Source organism: Pistacia vera, unplaced genomic scaffold (genome assembly GCF_008641045.1).
Source record: "Pistacia vera cultivar Batoury unplaced genomic scaffold, PisVer_v2 Contig52, whole genome shotgun sequence".
In the NCBI taxonomy this organism is placed as follows: Eukaryota; Viridiplantae; Streptophyta; class Magnoliopsida; order Sapindales; family Anacardiaceae; genus Pistacia; species Pistacia vera.
Window position 1 is genome coordinate 2291735 of NW_022196357.1, and position 12855 is coordinate 2304589.

The 12855-nt window shown below is 34.2% G+C and overlaps 1 protein-coding gene across 1 annotated transcript; it reads left to right on the forward strand.

The window, feature by feature from the left end:
* The first annotated feature begins 233 nt into the window (after window positions 1-233).
* LOC116106673 lies at window positions 234-777 on the forward strand. Its single transcript, XM_031393024.1, has 2 exons — window positions 234-320; window positions 406-777. Exons 1-2 carry the CDS (start codon window positions 234-236, stop codon window positions 775-777), a joined length of 459 nt encoding a protein of 152 aa, XP_031248884.1.
* Window positions 778-12855: the final 12078 nt, after the last annotated feature.

Consider the following 12855-nt stretch of genomic DNA (forward strand, 5'->3'; position numbering starts at 1 on the left):
CTGGAAGGAAAAGACAATGGACAAAAGAGGAGGATGCCATTTTAGCTAATTATCTGCTTACTTTGAGGGAATGTCATCATTGGGCTGCTGACAATGGTACTTTCAAAACTGGGTTTCTTGTCCAACTAGAAAAGATGATGGCAGAAAGAATTCCATCTTCTGGGTTGAAGGCAACACCACCTATTGAATCACGATACAAGCTATAGAAAAGGCAGTATGCTGCCATTTTAGATATGTTAAATCACGGCAGTGGCTTTGGGTGGAATGATGAAGATAAATGCATAATTGCAAGCAATGATGTGTTTGAGGAGTGGGTGAAGGTAAGGTTTTTTCTATCTTGAATGCATCAGTAAATTTTATTTGTATATTAATTTTAAATGTCATCTATCATTTTTTCTTTGACAGAGCCATCCAACTACACAAGGATTAAGGAACAAACCTTTCCCCCACTATGACACATTAGCAATTGTTTTCGGTAGGGACCGAGCAAGTGGAGCTAGAGCAAAGAACCCAGCTGATGCGGTTGAAGATCTTGATTCAGAAATTCCCGAAAACAACAATGAATCAATGGATGTTGATGTTGATGATGATAAAGGGAGTAACGTTCTAGACAAGGATGATGTGGCTGCCTCTGGAGCTAGTGGAACTCGTAGGACATCTAGTAGCAACAAAAGAAAAAGAAATGATGATGGCATCTCTGAAATGGTGGACCAAATGAATGGTACGGTTACCGTGCATTCGAATCTTTTCATCAATTACTATCTCATCAAGGTTTGAAGTACAGAAATAATGTCAACTTCAAATATACTACCTTGATCTGTACGTAATCAATAATCCAAACTAATGACTTGATAAAATTGAAATTGAGCACCAACTCAATTCCACTATTGCCGCAATTTTACAATCGTTGTCATTTACCCCATTACTCAGTGAGATAATTTCTCCTGTAACCAAGAGTGATGAATCTTGTGTCGACCCACCATAGCGATGATGTACTTCTCAATGTATCCAATCACTTCCATTCTAATGGCCCTAAATAGGACTAAGTTAGGTTAGCATCAAACTACACCAATAATTACACACGACACTCTGGTGATCTCAATTCTTAGGATCATATGCACCACCATCCATTAGAGGATGTATTCCATAGACATTGGGGTTAACATCTATATGGAATCCTCTAAAGGGATTCGATTTAGTGAACTTGCCAACCGTAGACACCCATGAGTTGCACTAAGTTGTCACCAAACAACTTTAACATGCAAGATCAGTTAATATCTTTCGATAAGGTCATTCAGCGTGATGATAGCCTTACCATATTGTCTGTGCCCTTAATTCAGGATAACATTGGGGCTACTGTAAAACCCCCCTCCAGTCAGGTATCCTCTGAATATCTCTCAATGAGAATCCTGAGGATACATGTCTGAAGAATAAGTTGTATTTAGAAAAAAAAAATATCTGTGTAAGAATAATAATAGTAATATCCAAAACATGCATATAAAAAGTCACGCAGGATCCAAACTTATAATTTAGAAACTTTAAGAATTTATCCGAAAATTACACAATCAAAACATATTTACACCAACATAAAAACATGAAGATGACAATAAATCATCTCCCCTCACGTGTAGCCCAGCTATCTCTAGCATCCTTCGCTGCTGGTCTACCTGCAAAGCAATCAACAATGAAAGGGTGAGCGCTAGTCGCTTAGTAAGGAATGATCCGTTTCATTCTAAATTTGCTATACAAACATCCATGCATACTCATACAAATAAGTATGTAAACATAGTACACGCAGATTACATGTCATGATATAACATCTAAATATCATCTAACATGAGTATAAATCATCTCATGATGTAAATAACATCATAACTCATGTAGTGCGACTAAATGCATATGAAGCATTTAACGTGTAGCCGATCGGACTTTTCTTAGCGTCTTAAGCACTTCATATCATCTAGCCTCAAATTCATTTAGAGCTCATATCATCAAGAGGGGTGCTTACGCGTTATTTAACATCTAAAGCATATATTCATCTTTCCTCAACCGGCATACAAGGATATGCTTATGTGTTTCCCATCATGTCTATATGCATCTCTAACATCTTATGGCATGTAAATACATATTTTGGTGAGCTTAATACTTTTAATTCATCTATGAATTATCAATCCATTTACATTACCTCTTGCTCACCTACATCATCTTAAAACATGTATTACATTGCATCTTTATGCCATTTCATAACATTAATCATGCATTGACATCATGACCATGTATATCTTTCAAAGATCATCTAACTAATGGGTAACCATTAGTACATGGTACAATTACAATAATACATTAATAATCAATTCATAATCATAAAATTGATCATGTTAAATCTTAAACTTTAATAACTAGTTTACACTTCAGGCCATTTTCCATCCATTTATCAAACGAATTGGCTCTTGGCATAAAAATAAAAGTTATAGGTCTGTGTCTTATCTTTCTAATGCTTCAAGAATAATCTCATTTAGATTTTTATAACTCAAGTTATGGTCAAAATACGGAAGCAGGGTTAACAAAACCCCTAAGCTTGCTAAATCCGAATTTTCATATTAACTATGCCACATCAATTCCTATTGATATTAACCAATAGGTAAACTTATGGATCAAATAAACCTCCCCTTAATAGTCTTTAACATCTTAAAGGAAGTGTAAAATCTCATTCCCATAATCATCCATTATTGCTATAACATTGTAAGCTAATGCAAACAACACCTCCACACTTCTAATAGCAACCATTCAACACTATGTGGCCTCCAATACTACAAGTTTTGCCACAATCAGCATTCACACTTCATTTTCTTCAATCAAACATCACAACTCATAAAACATAAATAGCAATAACTTCATGTATAATGAATTCAAGGCAATAAGTAGAATAAATGAGTTCAACTACACTTGCCATCAACTAATTCTATGCCTTAAAGCTTTAATTTAAGGTTTCATAAAAATCCACAAACCCTAGTATAAAGCCTAAAGTCATGGGAGGTTCTTCCTTACCTTTTTAAAGAATTCTTCCAACAAATCCTTTGCCTTTGTCTTCTTTTACACCTTAATCCTACATATAAAACATTATACCTCAACATCTACTTCAAATCTTCAAATCACATCAAAACTAAAGTTTTTAATCCTTACCTTAAACCCTTCAAATTGAATATCCAAGGCTCCTATCTTGCTCTCCTTGAAAAAATAAGCAAAACTCCTTTAAAACTTAGAGAAAGAAAGCTTGTTTCATGGAAGATTTGAGAGAAAATGGAAGAAATGTTGAAGAAATGCTCTTTCCCTTAGCTTGAACGAAATTCATCTCATTTATAGGAAAATATTTCATTCATTTTCCAAAATTATGCTATTGGCCCAATTATTTTAGTTGTATAACTCATATGTCCTTAATTCTTCATATAAGGGCATTTTGGTCATTTCACACTAGACATAATTATTACTTAATTAATGCCATTAAATGCAATTGAGCCTACTCATCCTTGACTTTTTCAATGCTTATCCATAGGCAAAATGACTATTTTGCCCTTAATACGTTTCTATGAATAATTGATTCATACCGTTCCAAATGAATTGACTATTTTGCCCTTAGTTAGATTTTATGCTTTTTAACATAAAATTAACATCTAAAGGACTATTTTGAGTTAGGAACATACCTTTGACATTTTGGGTATTACAGCTATGGATATTTCTAGAATGGCCACCAAATGTGTTCATAGGGATCTCACAATCAAGACTTATCATTGCTTGATTCCTTCGTCACGGTTCTACCATTCTAAGGACATATATTATAACATATGCCAAATACGACTTACATAACATAGAGATTCCTTTTATTAATATTAACATGTTTTACAAGTAGTTAATAACTACAATTTGATTGGCTCTAGAGCACCTACCCTAACAAAAGGAAGATAGTAGCCTTTGATTTATCTTGTAGGGACGCCATGTTTCTTTTCTTAATCACTTCCCCCGGTTTCATAGATTCCAAATGGAGAGTAGTGTCTAGGGCCCATTCATCATAGTTATTCCCATCTAGTCTCAAGGCCTCATATTGGAGCTTCACAAGGTTCGACATTTCCAAGAACTATTCATTTATAAGAGTAATGTAATTAGTTCTGGATCTTCTAGATGCATGTCATGGGATGCATTCACGCTTCCAAAACTAACAAATTACAATGACAATTATAAATGGATCCGTCCATGAAGGCGGTAATTAACAATAGTAAATAGGTCCAACCATGAAGGTGGTATTTTAATAATGATAAATATATTTGACCATAGAGGCAGAGTTTAACAATAATAAATAGATCCGACCATATAGGCAGAATTTAACAATAATAAGTAAATCCGACCATAAGGGCAGAATTTAACAATAATACGTAGATCCGACCATAAAGTTGGAATTTAACAATAATAAGTAGGTTTGACCATAAAGGTGAAATTTAAAAATAATAAATAAATCCAGCCATAAGGCAAAAACAGAGATTAAAGAACAAATGTAAGATCGAAGTATGTTCTTTCAATAAGGGTGCAACGTTACACTTGTTAAGCTCTTCATGTTGATACCATGTTGTATAATGATTTTGCTTTAAACATAGTGATAATATATGTACATATAACATCTCCTACCATATCCCAAATTATTTGATGAATATTAACACCAAATTTTGTATGTAGCTAGTTGAGTTGTCTCTTGTTAGTAAATTAAGAAAAACATAGATTCCTAATTTAATCCTAAGATCATATTAACATAATCATTATTGCAATCACATTTCATAAAAGATCACAGCATAAATACCTCTTTTTGTCAACGTAAGTTGAATCACAAGCATAGACCACCGTCTTCTTTAATTTCAGTAACAAACGTGAATGAAGAGAGAAATAATAGTGAGAGAGTTTTCTTGACTAAAAACTCTCTTATATACATGCGGCAGGTGCCTTCAAGGCAACTATTGTAATTTAGTGGTACTCTGCCTTTGGTAGTTACCAAAACATATTAAATGTAATTGGGTGGGTCCCATTATGGGTGTCCCACCCATATCTAATATCTCCCACTCACACATGATGGGACTATTTCTCTCTAGTAAATATCGTCAAGGTTCATACTTTAGTAAATATGCCGTGTGAGCTTGCATACATCGAGAGCATATTAGTCATATATCTGTTAGGAATATATAACTTCTCAATTGTGAAACTTGGGTTGTATGTTGTATGCAATAACCTAGATTACTTATCACATTTTCCTCTAACGATCTCATTTATAATAAACATTTTTTGTATTCATAATTATGTTTTGTCTTTACATAAAAAAAAAACATAATTGATCGACCAATCAACACACATGATTATAGTGTGATAATCCAGAAAATGTAATCTTCCTCTTTTCTCGATTCTTGCAACTTTCATTTAATTTGCTTTTCCAAAAATGTCCAAGCAAATTGAATTTGTCTTAATCTTTTGGCAACACTCTAAGTTAGCAATCATTAATTTTTTTTTTGAAAGAAATAGAATAGAGTAATAAGGGTACTATATGAGATTTTATTATTATAATCTCAGGGTCTCACAGAATGTTAAAGTCGAGATTTTGACTTTCATTACCCTCTTGGTCAATATTTTTGCACATGTGATATGAATCACATGCTACAACATTTCCTCCTTTCCCATGGAGTACATGCATTTTTTTTTTTTTTGTAAATACCGTATAGGTTTTAGTTCAGACATACCTTATGTCTAACTTGAGTTTACTCTACATACTATTAATTCATCAAAACTCTAATTTGGCAATTAGAAAAATAAAGTAATAAATTTTGATAATTTATCACTTATGGTCATACTTCATTATGACATTATTTTTTTTATTCTATTTTAGGAGACGTTAAATATTTTAAGCTTGGATCTCTATTATCACCTAGATAATAAGCTTAAAATCGTCTCATCTCCATTTCCATAAAGTAATAGAGGCGATTGCCTGTGTGAGAAGGCCAATCTTTTAACTGTCTGACATGCTTTTCAAAAATAAATGTGTATATATTTACATAATACACACACACACACACATTCTTTCATGTATGTTCCATAATAAACGAAATTAAGCATTGACAATATTATTAATTAATATTGATAAGATAAATGTGAACATTAGGGGAAATCTCAAAGTATGAGTACATTCAACATCTATGTAAGTCTAGAGATCTGACATGTCTATTAAATGTATCTCTTGGTATAAGCTTTGTAAATGGATTCGCAACCATGTAATGCATAGATATGTACCTCATGTTCACCTCTTTTTGTGCCACCAAATCTTGCACAAAATTGTATTTGATATCTATGTGTTTTGATTTACCATGATATTTAGGAACCTTAGTGTATACTAATGCTGCTTGTTTATCACATTTTTACTCTCACTGGTTCAACAACAACATTAAATATTCGCAAATGATTCATGAACCATCTTAACTGAACGACTTCTTGCACTGCAGCTGAAAATGCTACAAACTCAGCCTCCATTGTGTAGGGATTTCTATCGTAGCAAGTGCGGAATTACAAAAAAAATTGCTATGACATAGTCCTTTACCCAAGATCACGATTTGATATCTAACCTACAATATAAAATTAAACCATTCAAGGTTTAGGGTTATAACTCACGTTGGCTCATTCTGTGGATGTCTTCGAGGTATTGCTATCGACCTAAAGTAGAGTTGAGCTTGACGGTATCCACATGAAAGTAGGTCGGATCACTCTTGGATTGATTTCTAGATCAATTCCAAGAGCTTCAGAAGTGGCAAAATTTTGAGAGAATTTCTCTCACTAAAGTGGCGGCTCGGGTTTTGTGTTTTTGGAGAGTTTAGTCAAAAATCAAGGCTAAACTTTTGCTCTTAATTTTTGGGAAAACTCAAATAATGACTTGCATATCAAATCAAAACCCATGACCCTTTTTTATAGTGCAATCCTTAGTAGGAATTTAATTAGGATTGTGAATCCTTAAATTCCTTTTTTATTTTTTTTTATTTTTTTTATTTTTTTGGATTGCAACTCTTTAAGGAATTAGAATATATTTAAAAGATATTCTTCATTAAATATGAATCCTAATTAAATAAATATCCCTATTTATTTAATTCCTATATAAATACATATTCTAATTAAATGAATATTACTATTTATTTAATCCATATATATTTATATATATTTACATATTTAATATATGGGTTTTAATATATTAAATTAAATTAAATTAAATATATTCCGAATCCAATTTTACTAAAAATCCTCCAATCTAAATATTGGATAATGGTGTCAACCTAGCAAAATTACCCAAGTGCCCTTTTTGCTCAAAATGACGAAAATGCCTCCCAAATTACAGAAATACCTTTTTTTAGCCCAAGGACAAAATTGCTCTTCCAATTCCGTTTCTCTCTTAACTACTTTCTATGTGTGTGACCCAAAGGCTCTTTATTTTGCTGGTAGTGTCCTGATAACTAATTAAAGATCAACCAATTAGTGTTTTTGTACACTAATCAAAATTGTCCTGTAGCAAGAAATTATGATTCCCTGGCAAATAAAGAATCAGCGATTAGGCATACCTTTCTACAGTATGGTTACTGTGCAATCCGATCCATTTCATCATCTTATATCTCATCAATGTTTGAAGTACAAATACAGTGTCTACTTCAAAGTATTGACCTTGATATGTTTATATTCGATTGTTGAATCTACGACTATATAAAATCGGATTTGAGCACCAACTTGAATCCACTATGGCCAAAAATTTGTGGTCGTAGTTCTTAACCAAATATCTCACCGAGATAAGATCTTCTGTAACTAGGAGTGATGAATCCTTTGTTGATCCACCATAGCCATAGTGTACTTCTCGATGCAACCAATCACCATTGTTTTGGTAATCTCTAAGTCGATATCTTCGTGTGGTGATCTCAAGTCGAAGGACCACATGCACCACCATCCGTAAGAGGATGTATTCCATAGACATTGGGTTTACCATCTTATTTGGGATCCTCTAATGGGTTAGTCTAGTGGACTTATAGAAGCAAGCACCCATCCGTTGCACTAGGTTGATGCCCACAACCTTGACAGGTGAGATCTCTCATTACCTTTCGATAGAATCATCCAACGTGATGATAGTTATTCCGTATAATCTGTGTCCTAGGTTAGATTTATACTATGACTATGAATGGTTTTTAATGGCCACCATATGTGCTCATAAGGTTCTCACAATTAAGATTTATAACACTTAATTCTCTTGTCACTGGTTTCAACCTTTCTAACGACAAATACTATTTTCTTTACACGTAGTAAATCCATGTTATAGTATAGATTCTTTTAAATAGGCAATGCCTTTATTCACTATAAATAATGTTTTACAAGAGACAATATATTGGCTCTATTGCATCTACTCTAACAATCTCCCACTTGCACTATAGCAAATCATTCATACGTTTGATCCCAAATGATGCTATGTGTCTATCATGTTTCTACTACGATAGAGTTTTCTTCGATTCTTCCATATTGAATCTTTTAATACCTTGTCAATATGTACTTTGACTTAGGCCCAACAACCACGATAGATCTTTACGTTGATGATATAGGTTGCTCCCCCTAAGTCCTTCATGGAGAAGTACTTGGATAATCAAGTCTTTACCGTATGCAAGTTCAATATATAACTCCCAATGATTAATATGTCATTGACATATAACACTGGAATGCCACTATGTTTCCTGAATTTCTTGTATACACAAGGCTTGTCTTCGTTTTGTATAAAATTGAATTCCTTTATGGATTTGTCAAAATGAATATTCCAACTCCTTGATGCTTGCTTGAGTCCATAAATGGATCTCTTCAACTTGCATACCTTTTCTACTTGTCCACAAGAATGAAACCATCAGGTTGCATCATATAGACGTCCTCTTCAAGCTTTCCATTCAAGAAAGTAGTTTTGACATCCATCTGCCAAATCTCATAGTCGTGGTATGCAATAATAGCTAGCATAATCCTAATGGACTTCAACATTGCTACTGGAGAAAAAATCTCATCATAGTCAATCCCATGCTTTTGTTTAAACCCTTTTGCAACCAGTCGTGCTTTATAGGTTTGCACATTCCCATCCATACCAGTCTTCTTCTTGAAGACTCATTTACACCCTTTGGGTTTGACTCTTTCGGGTGGATCCACCAGATCCCATACTTCTGGTACATGGAGTCCATTTTAATTTTCATGGCTTTAAGCCATTTTATGGAATTTGGATCCGATAAAGTGTCGTTGTAGGTTATAGGCGCATTGTCTTGATAGACCAATATGTCACCTCCTTGAGTCATAAGAAAACCATATCTCTTGGGCTCATGACGTATTCTCCCAAACCTACACAAATCTTGTGTTAGAGGTTTGCATTGTTCCACTCTCTGTGGAGTGACCTCCTCATGATGCTCAACCATCTTTGATGGCACATCATCTTGTCCACAGTTTGATGCATTTTGTGGATCTAAAACCTCATCGAGATCTAACTTTCTTACACCATCTTCTCTTAGAAGGAAATCATTCTCAAAGAAGATCCCATTTCGAGTAACGAAAACTTTCTGCTCAACTGGATTGTAGAAATAGTATCCTCTTGTCTCATTAGGATACCCCACAAAGGTATATTTCTCTGATTCTGAGGCAAGCTTGTTCGAAATCAATTTCTTGACAAAAGCATCACAACCCCAAACTCTTAGATGAGACAAAATGGGTTTTTGCTCGTTCCATGCATAGTTTATATAGTGTCTTATCTATTGATTTCAACGGTACATGATTTAGGGTATAAGTCGCAACCTGTAGGGCATAGCCCCATAATGATATAGGTAAATATGTGAAACTCATCATGGATCAAACCATATCCAACAAGGTTCGATTCCTCATTTTAGACACTCCATTGTGTTGGGTGTATAATGAGGTGTGAGTTGAGATATTATCTCACATTCCTTAAGGTATGCATCAAACTCTAAGCTCAAATAATCTCCTCCCCTGTCAAATCGAAGAACTTTGATGTTCTTGCCTAGTTGATTCTGTACTTCGTTCTTGAATTCTTTGAACTTGTCAAAGGATTCAAACATATGTCTTATTAAGTAGACATATCCAAATCTACTAAGGTCATCGATAAACATGATGAAGTAAGAATATCCACCTTTGTCTTGTACTATTAAAGGTCCACATACATCACTATGGATAATGTCTAACTGTTCCTTTGCTCTTTTGATGTGTCCAATAAAAGGCGACTTTATCATTTTGCCTACTAGGCATGACTTGCATGTAAGTAATTGATCTATCATATGCAGCGGAAAACAAAAATTCAATCGGTAAATCAATTACCTTTCTTTGCCTAGATCCGAGTATAGATTGTACCGTTTACATGTTTATAAACAAAAATTTGTATAAAGTAAATCCATTCAAGGATTAGAATACTTACGTACATTTGGAGGCTCCTTCGAATATCTCTGATTTCGGACAGGAACACTGTTCACGATACTGTTCACGGTTACTATTCACTATTTATGATTATTGTTCACCATCTACTATTCACGTGATTTTTCGCCAATTGATCCAAAGTAGGATCGCACTCACGGAAGTCCACACGAAGATAATCCGCAGAACCCTTGATTATTTTGCTAGAACAATCAAGGGCTTCAAGAATCAAGAAAGAAGAACAAGAAAAGTTTTCTTCTTAAGAGAGAGAGAGATAGGGTGGCTAGGGTTTTAATTGAATGAATAATACTACTAATGTTTTAATTTTAAGTTGCACTTATAGTGCAACAATTAAAACCTTATTCCACTTAGGAATAGCCATGGGCTCCAACCCTAGTTCACCCTTGCAACCAAACACACCCTTTATGGTATTTTAATTAATTAATTATTATTATAATTAAATCAGTTAATATATAATAATATATTAACATTCAATTAATAATAATAATTCATTTAAATATATACATAGATATATTTAAATATAATCTCACTAATTTAATTTTAATATTAAAATTAAATACAGGCAACAACCTTAGCAAATTTAATTGCATTGTGAGATTGCCAAAATACCCTTTCGTCTTGAAAGACAAAAATACCCTTCTCACAAATTGATTCTTAAATTCTTCTAAGTGTGTGACTCGTAGGCTCCTTATCATATGTGTGTGACCCGTAGGCTCCTTATCATATCGGCAGTGAGTAGTATCGCAATTAACACCAATTAATCGTCTCACTACACATAGACCAAGATTAGCCCATGGCAAGGCATCATAACCACTCAATAGATTCAGATTTAGTGAAACCACAGCCTGTCAATGGTATGGTTATCTTGCAATCAAATCCTTTCATCAACTGTTATCTCACCGAGACTGAGGTACAGAAATAGTGTCAACCTCAGATATCGTCGACATGTTTGTATTTAGTTACTAGACCAATGACAGGAATATTAAATTGGATTGAGCATCAACTCAATCCCACTGTGGCCACAAATTTAGTATCAATGCCATTTATTGAATTACCCAGTGAGATAACTTCTCCCCGTACCCAAGGGTGATGAATCCTTTGTCGATCTACCATAGTCTCGATACACTTCTCAATGTAGCCAATCACTACCGTATTGATAGCTCTGAATAGAACTACGTTAGGCTAGTGTCAAACTACACCAATTGGTGCACAAGGCACTCTGGTGATCTCAAGTCTAAGGATCACATGCACCACCATCTGTTAGAGGATTTATTCCATAGACACTGGGGTTACCATCCATATGGAATCCTCTGGTGGGTCTGTCCAGTGAACTTGCCCCTAGCAAGCACCCATGCTTTGCACAAGGTTGTCGGCAAACAACCTTGACAAGTGAGATTAGTCACTGCCTTTGAACAGGGTCGTTCAACACTATGATAGCCTTATCGTATTATCTGTGTCCTTAGTAAGAATAATACTAGGGCTGTGGACGTTTCTAGAATGGCCACCATATCTGATCATAGGGTTCTCACTATCAAGATTTGAAACACTTGATACCCTCATCATGGTTCTACCATCCTAAGGACATATATCATTACATACATGGCATGGAAGAATATGTCTTTTATTGATAAATAAACAATTATTACAGAATCAATTTTACAATAATTGATTGGCTCTAGGGCACCTACTCTAACAATCTCCCACTCGCACTATAGCCAATCATTCATGTATTTAATATCGAATGACCGTAAGTGTTTTTCATGCTTCTACTGCGACAGAGGTTTCGTCAGTGGATCAGCGAGATTGTCATCAGTATGCACTTTACTAATTTGTATGTAACGCCCCGCTTGAGGTACGTTGTTATTGTTTCCTCTTTTGCCCTAGATGGATCATATTCTTGCATAAATCTCAAGCAGTCAAACCAAAGTGAGACAGACTACATTAGAATAAGTTCTAGTCATTCAATTTTACAGAATTACTTAGATAAAGTAACTCAAAGAATGAAATTAATGTTTTTATCCCCTAATTCCACATATATGCAAAATCTCACTGAAAGTAGCAAGAACTTAATTTTCACAAAAAGTAGGGAAAAAGGTGACAACGTGCAATTAAAACTTCCAAAATGTATTGCCACTTAAAAAAATAGATTAACTACATTAGAGACACTGCTAAGCATGCTATTGAACTTTGTATTTAATTTACAATGATATATAAAAAAAAAATTTCTATTTGTTCTTCAAACTTTTAAATGTACCAAAATCTACATTATTTACTAAAGTATGAAACATTTCCACTTCTTCCTAAACACATCCATTCTTGCAAAGTCCATCAATGAAAATG

Bases quoted from the DNA above. Each gene is read 5' to 3' on its own strand.
- LOC116106673 (XM_031393024.1), top strand. From the start codon at position 234: ATGTTAAATCACGGCAGTGGCTTTGGGTGGAATGATGAAGATAAATGC. The intron at 321-405 runs GTAAGGTTTTTT...TTTCTTTGACAG, and splicing joins TGTTTGAGGAGTGGGTGAAG to AGCCATCCAACTACACAAGG.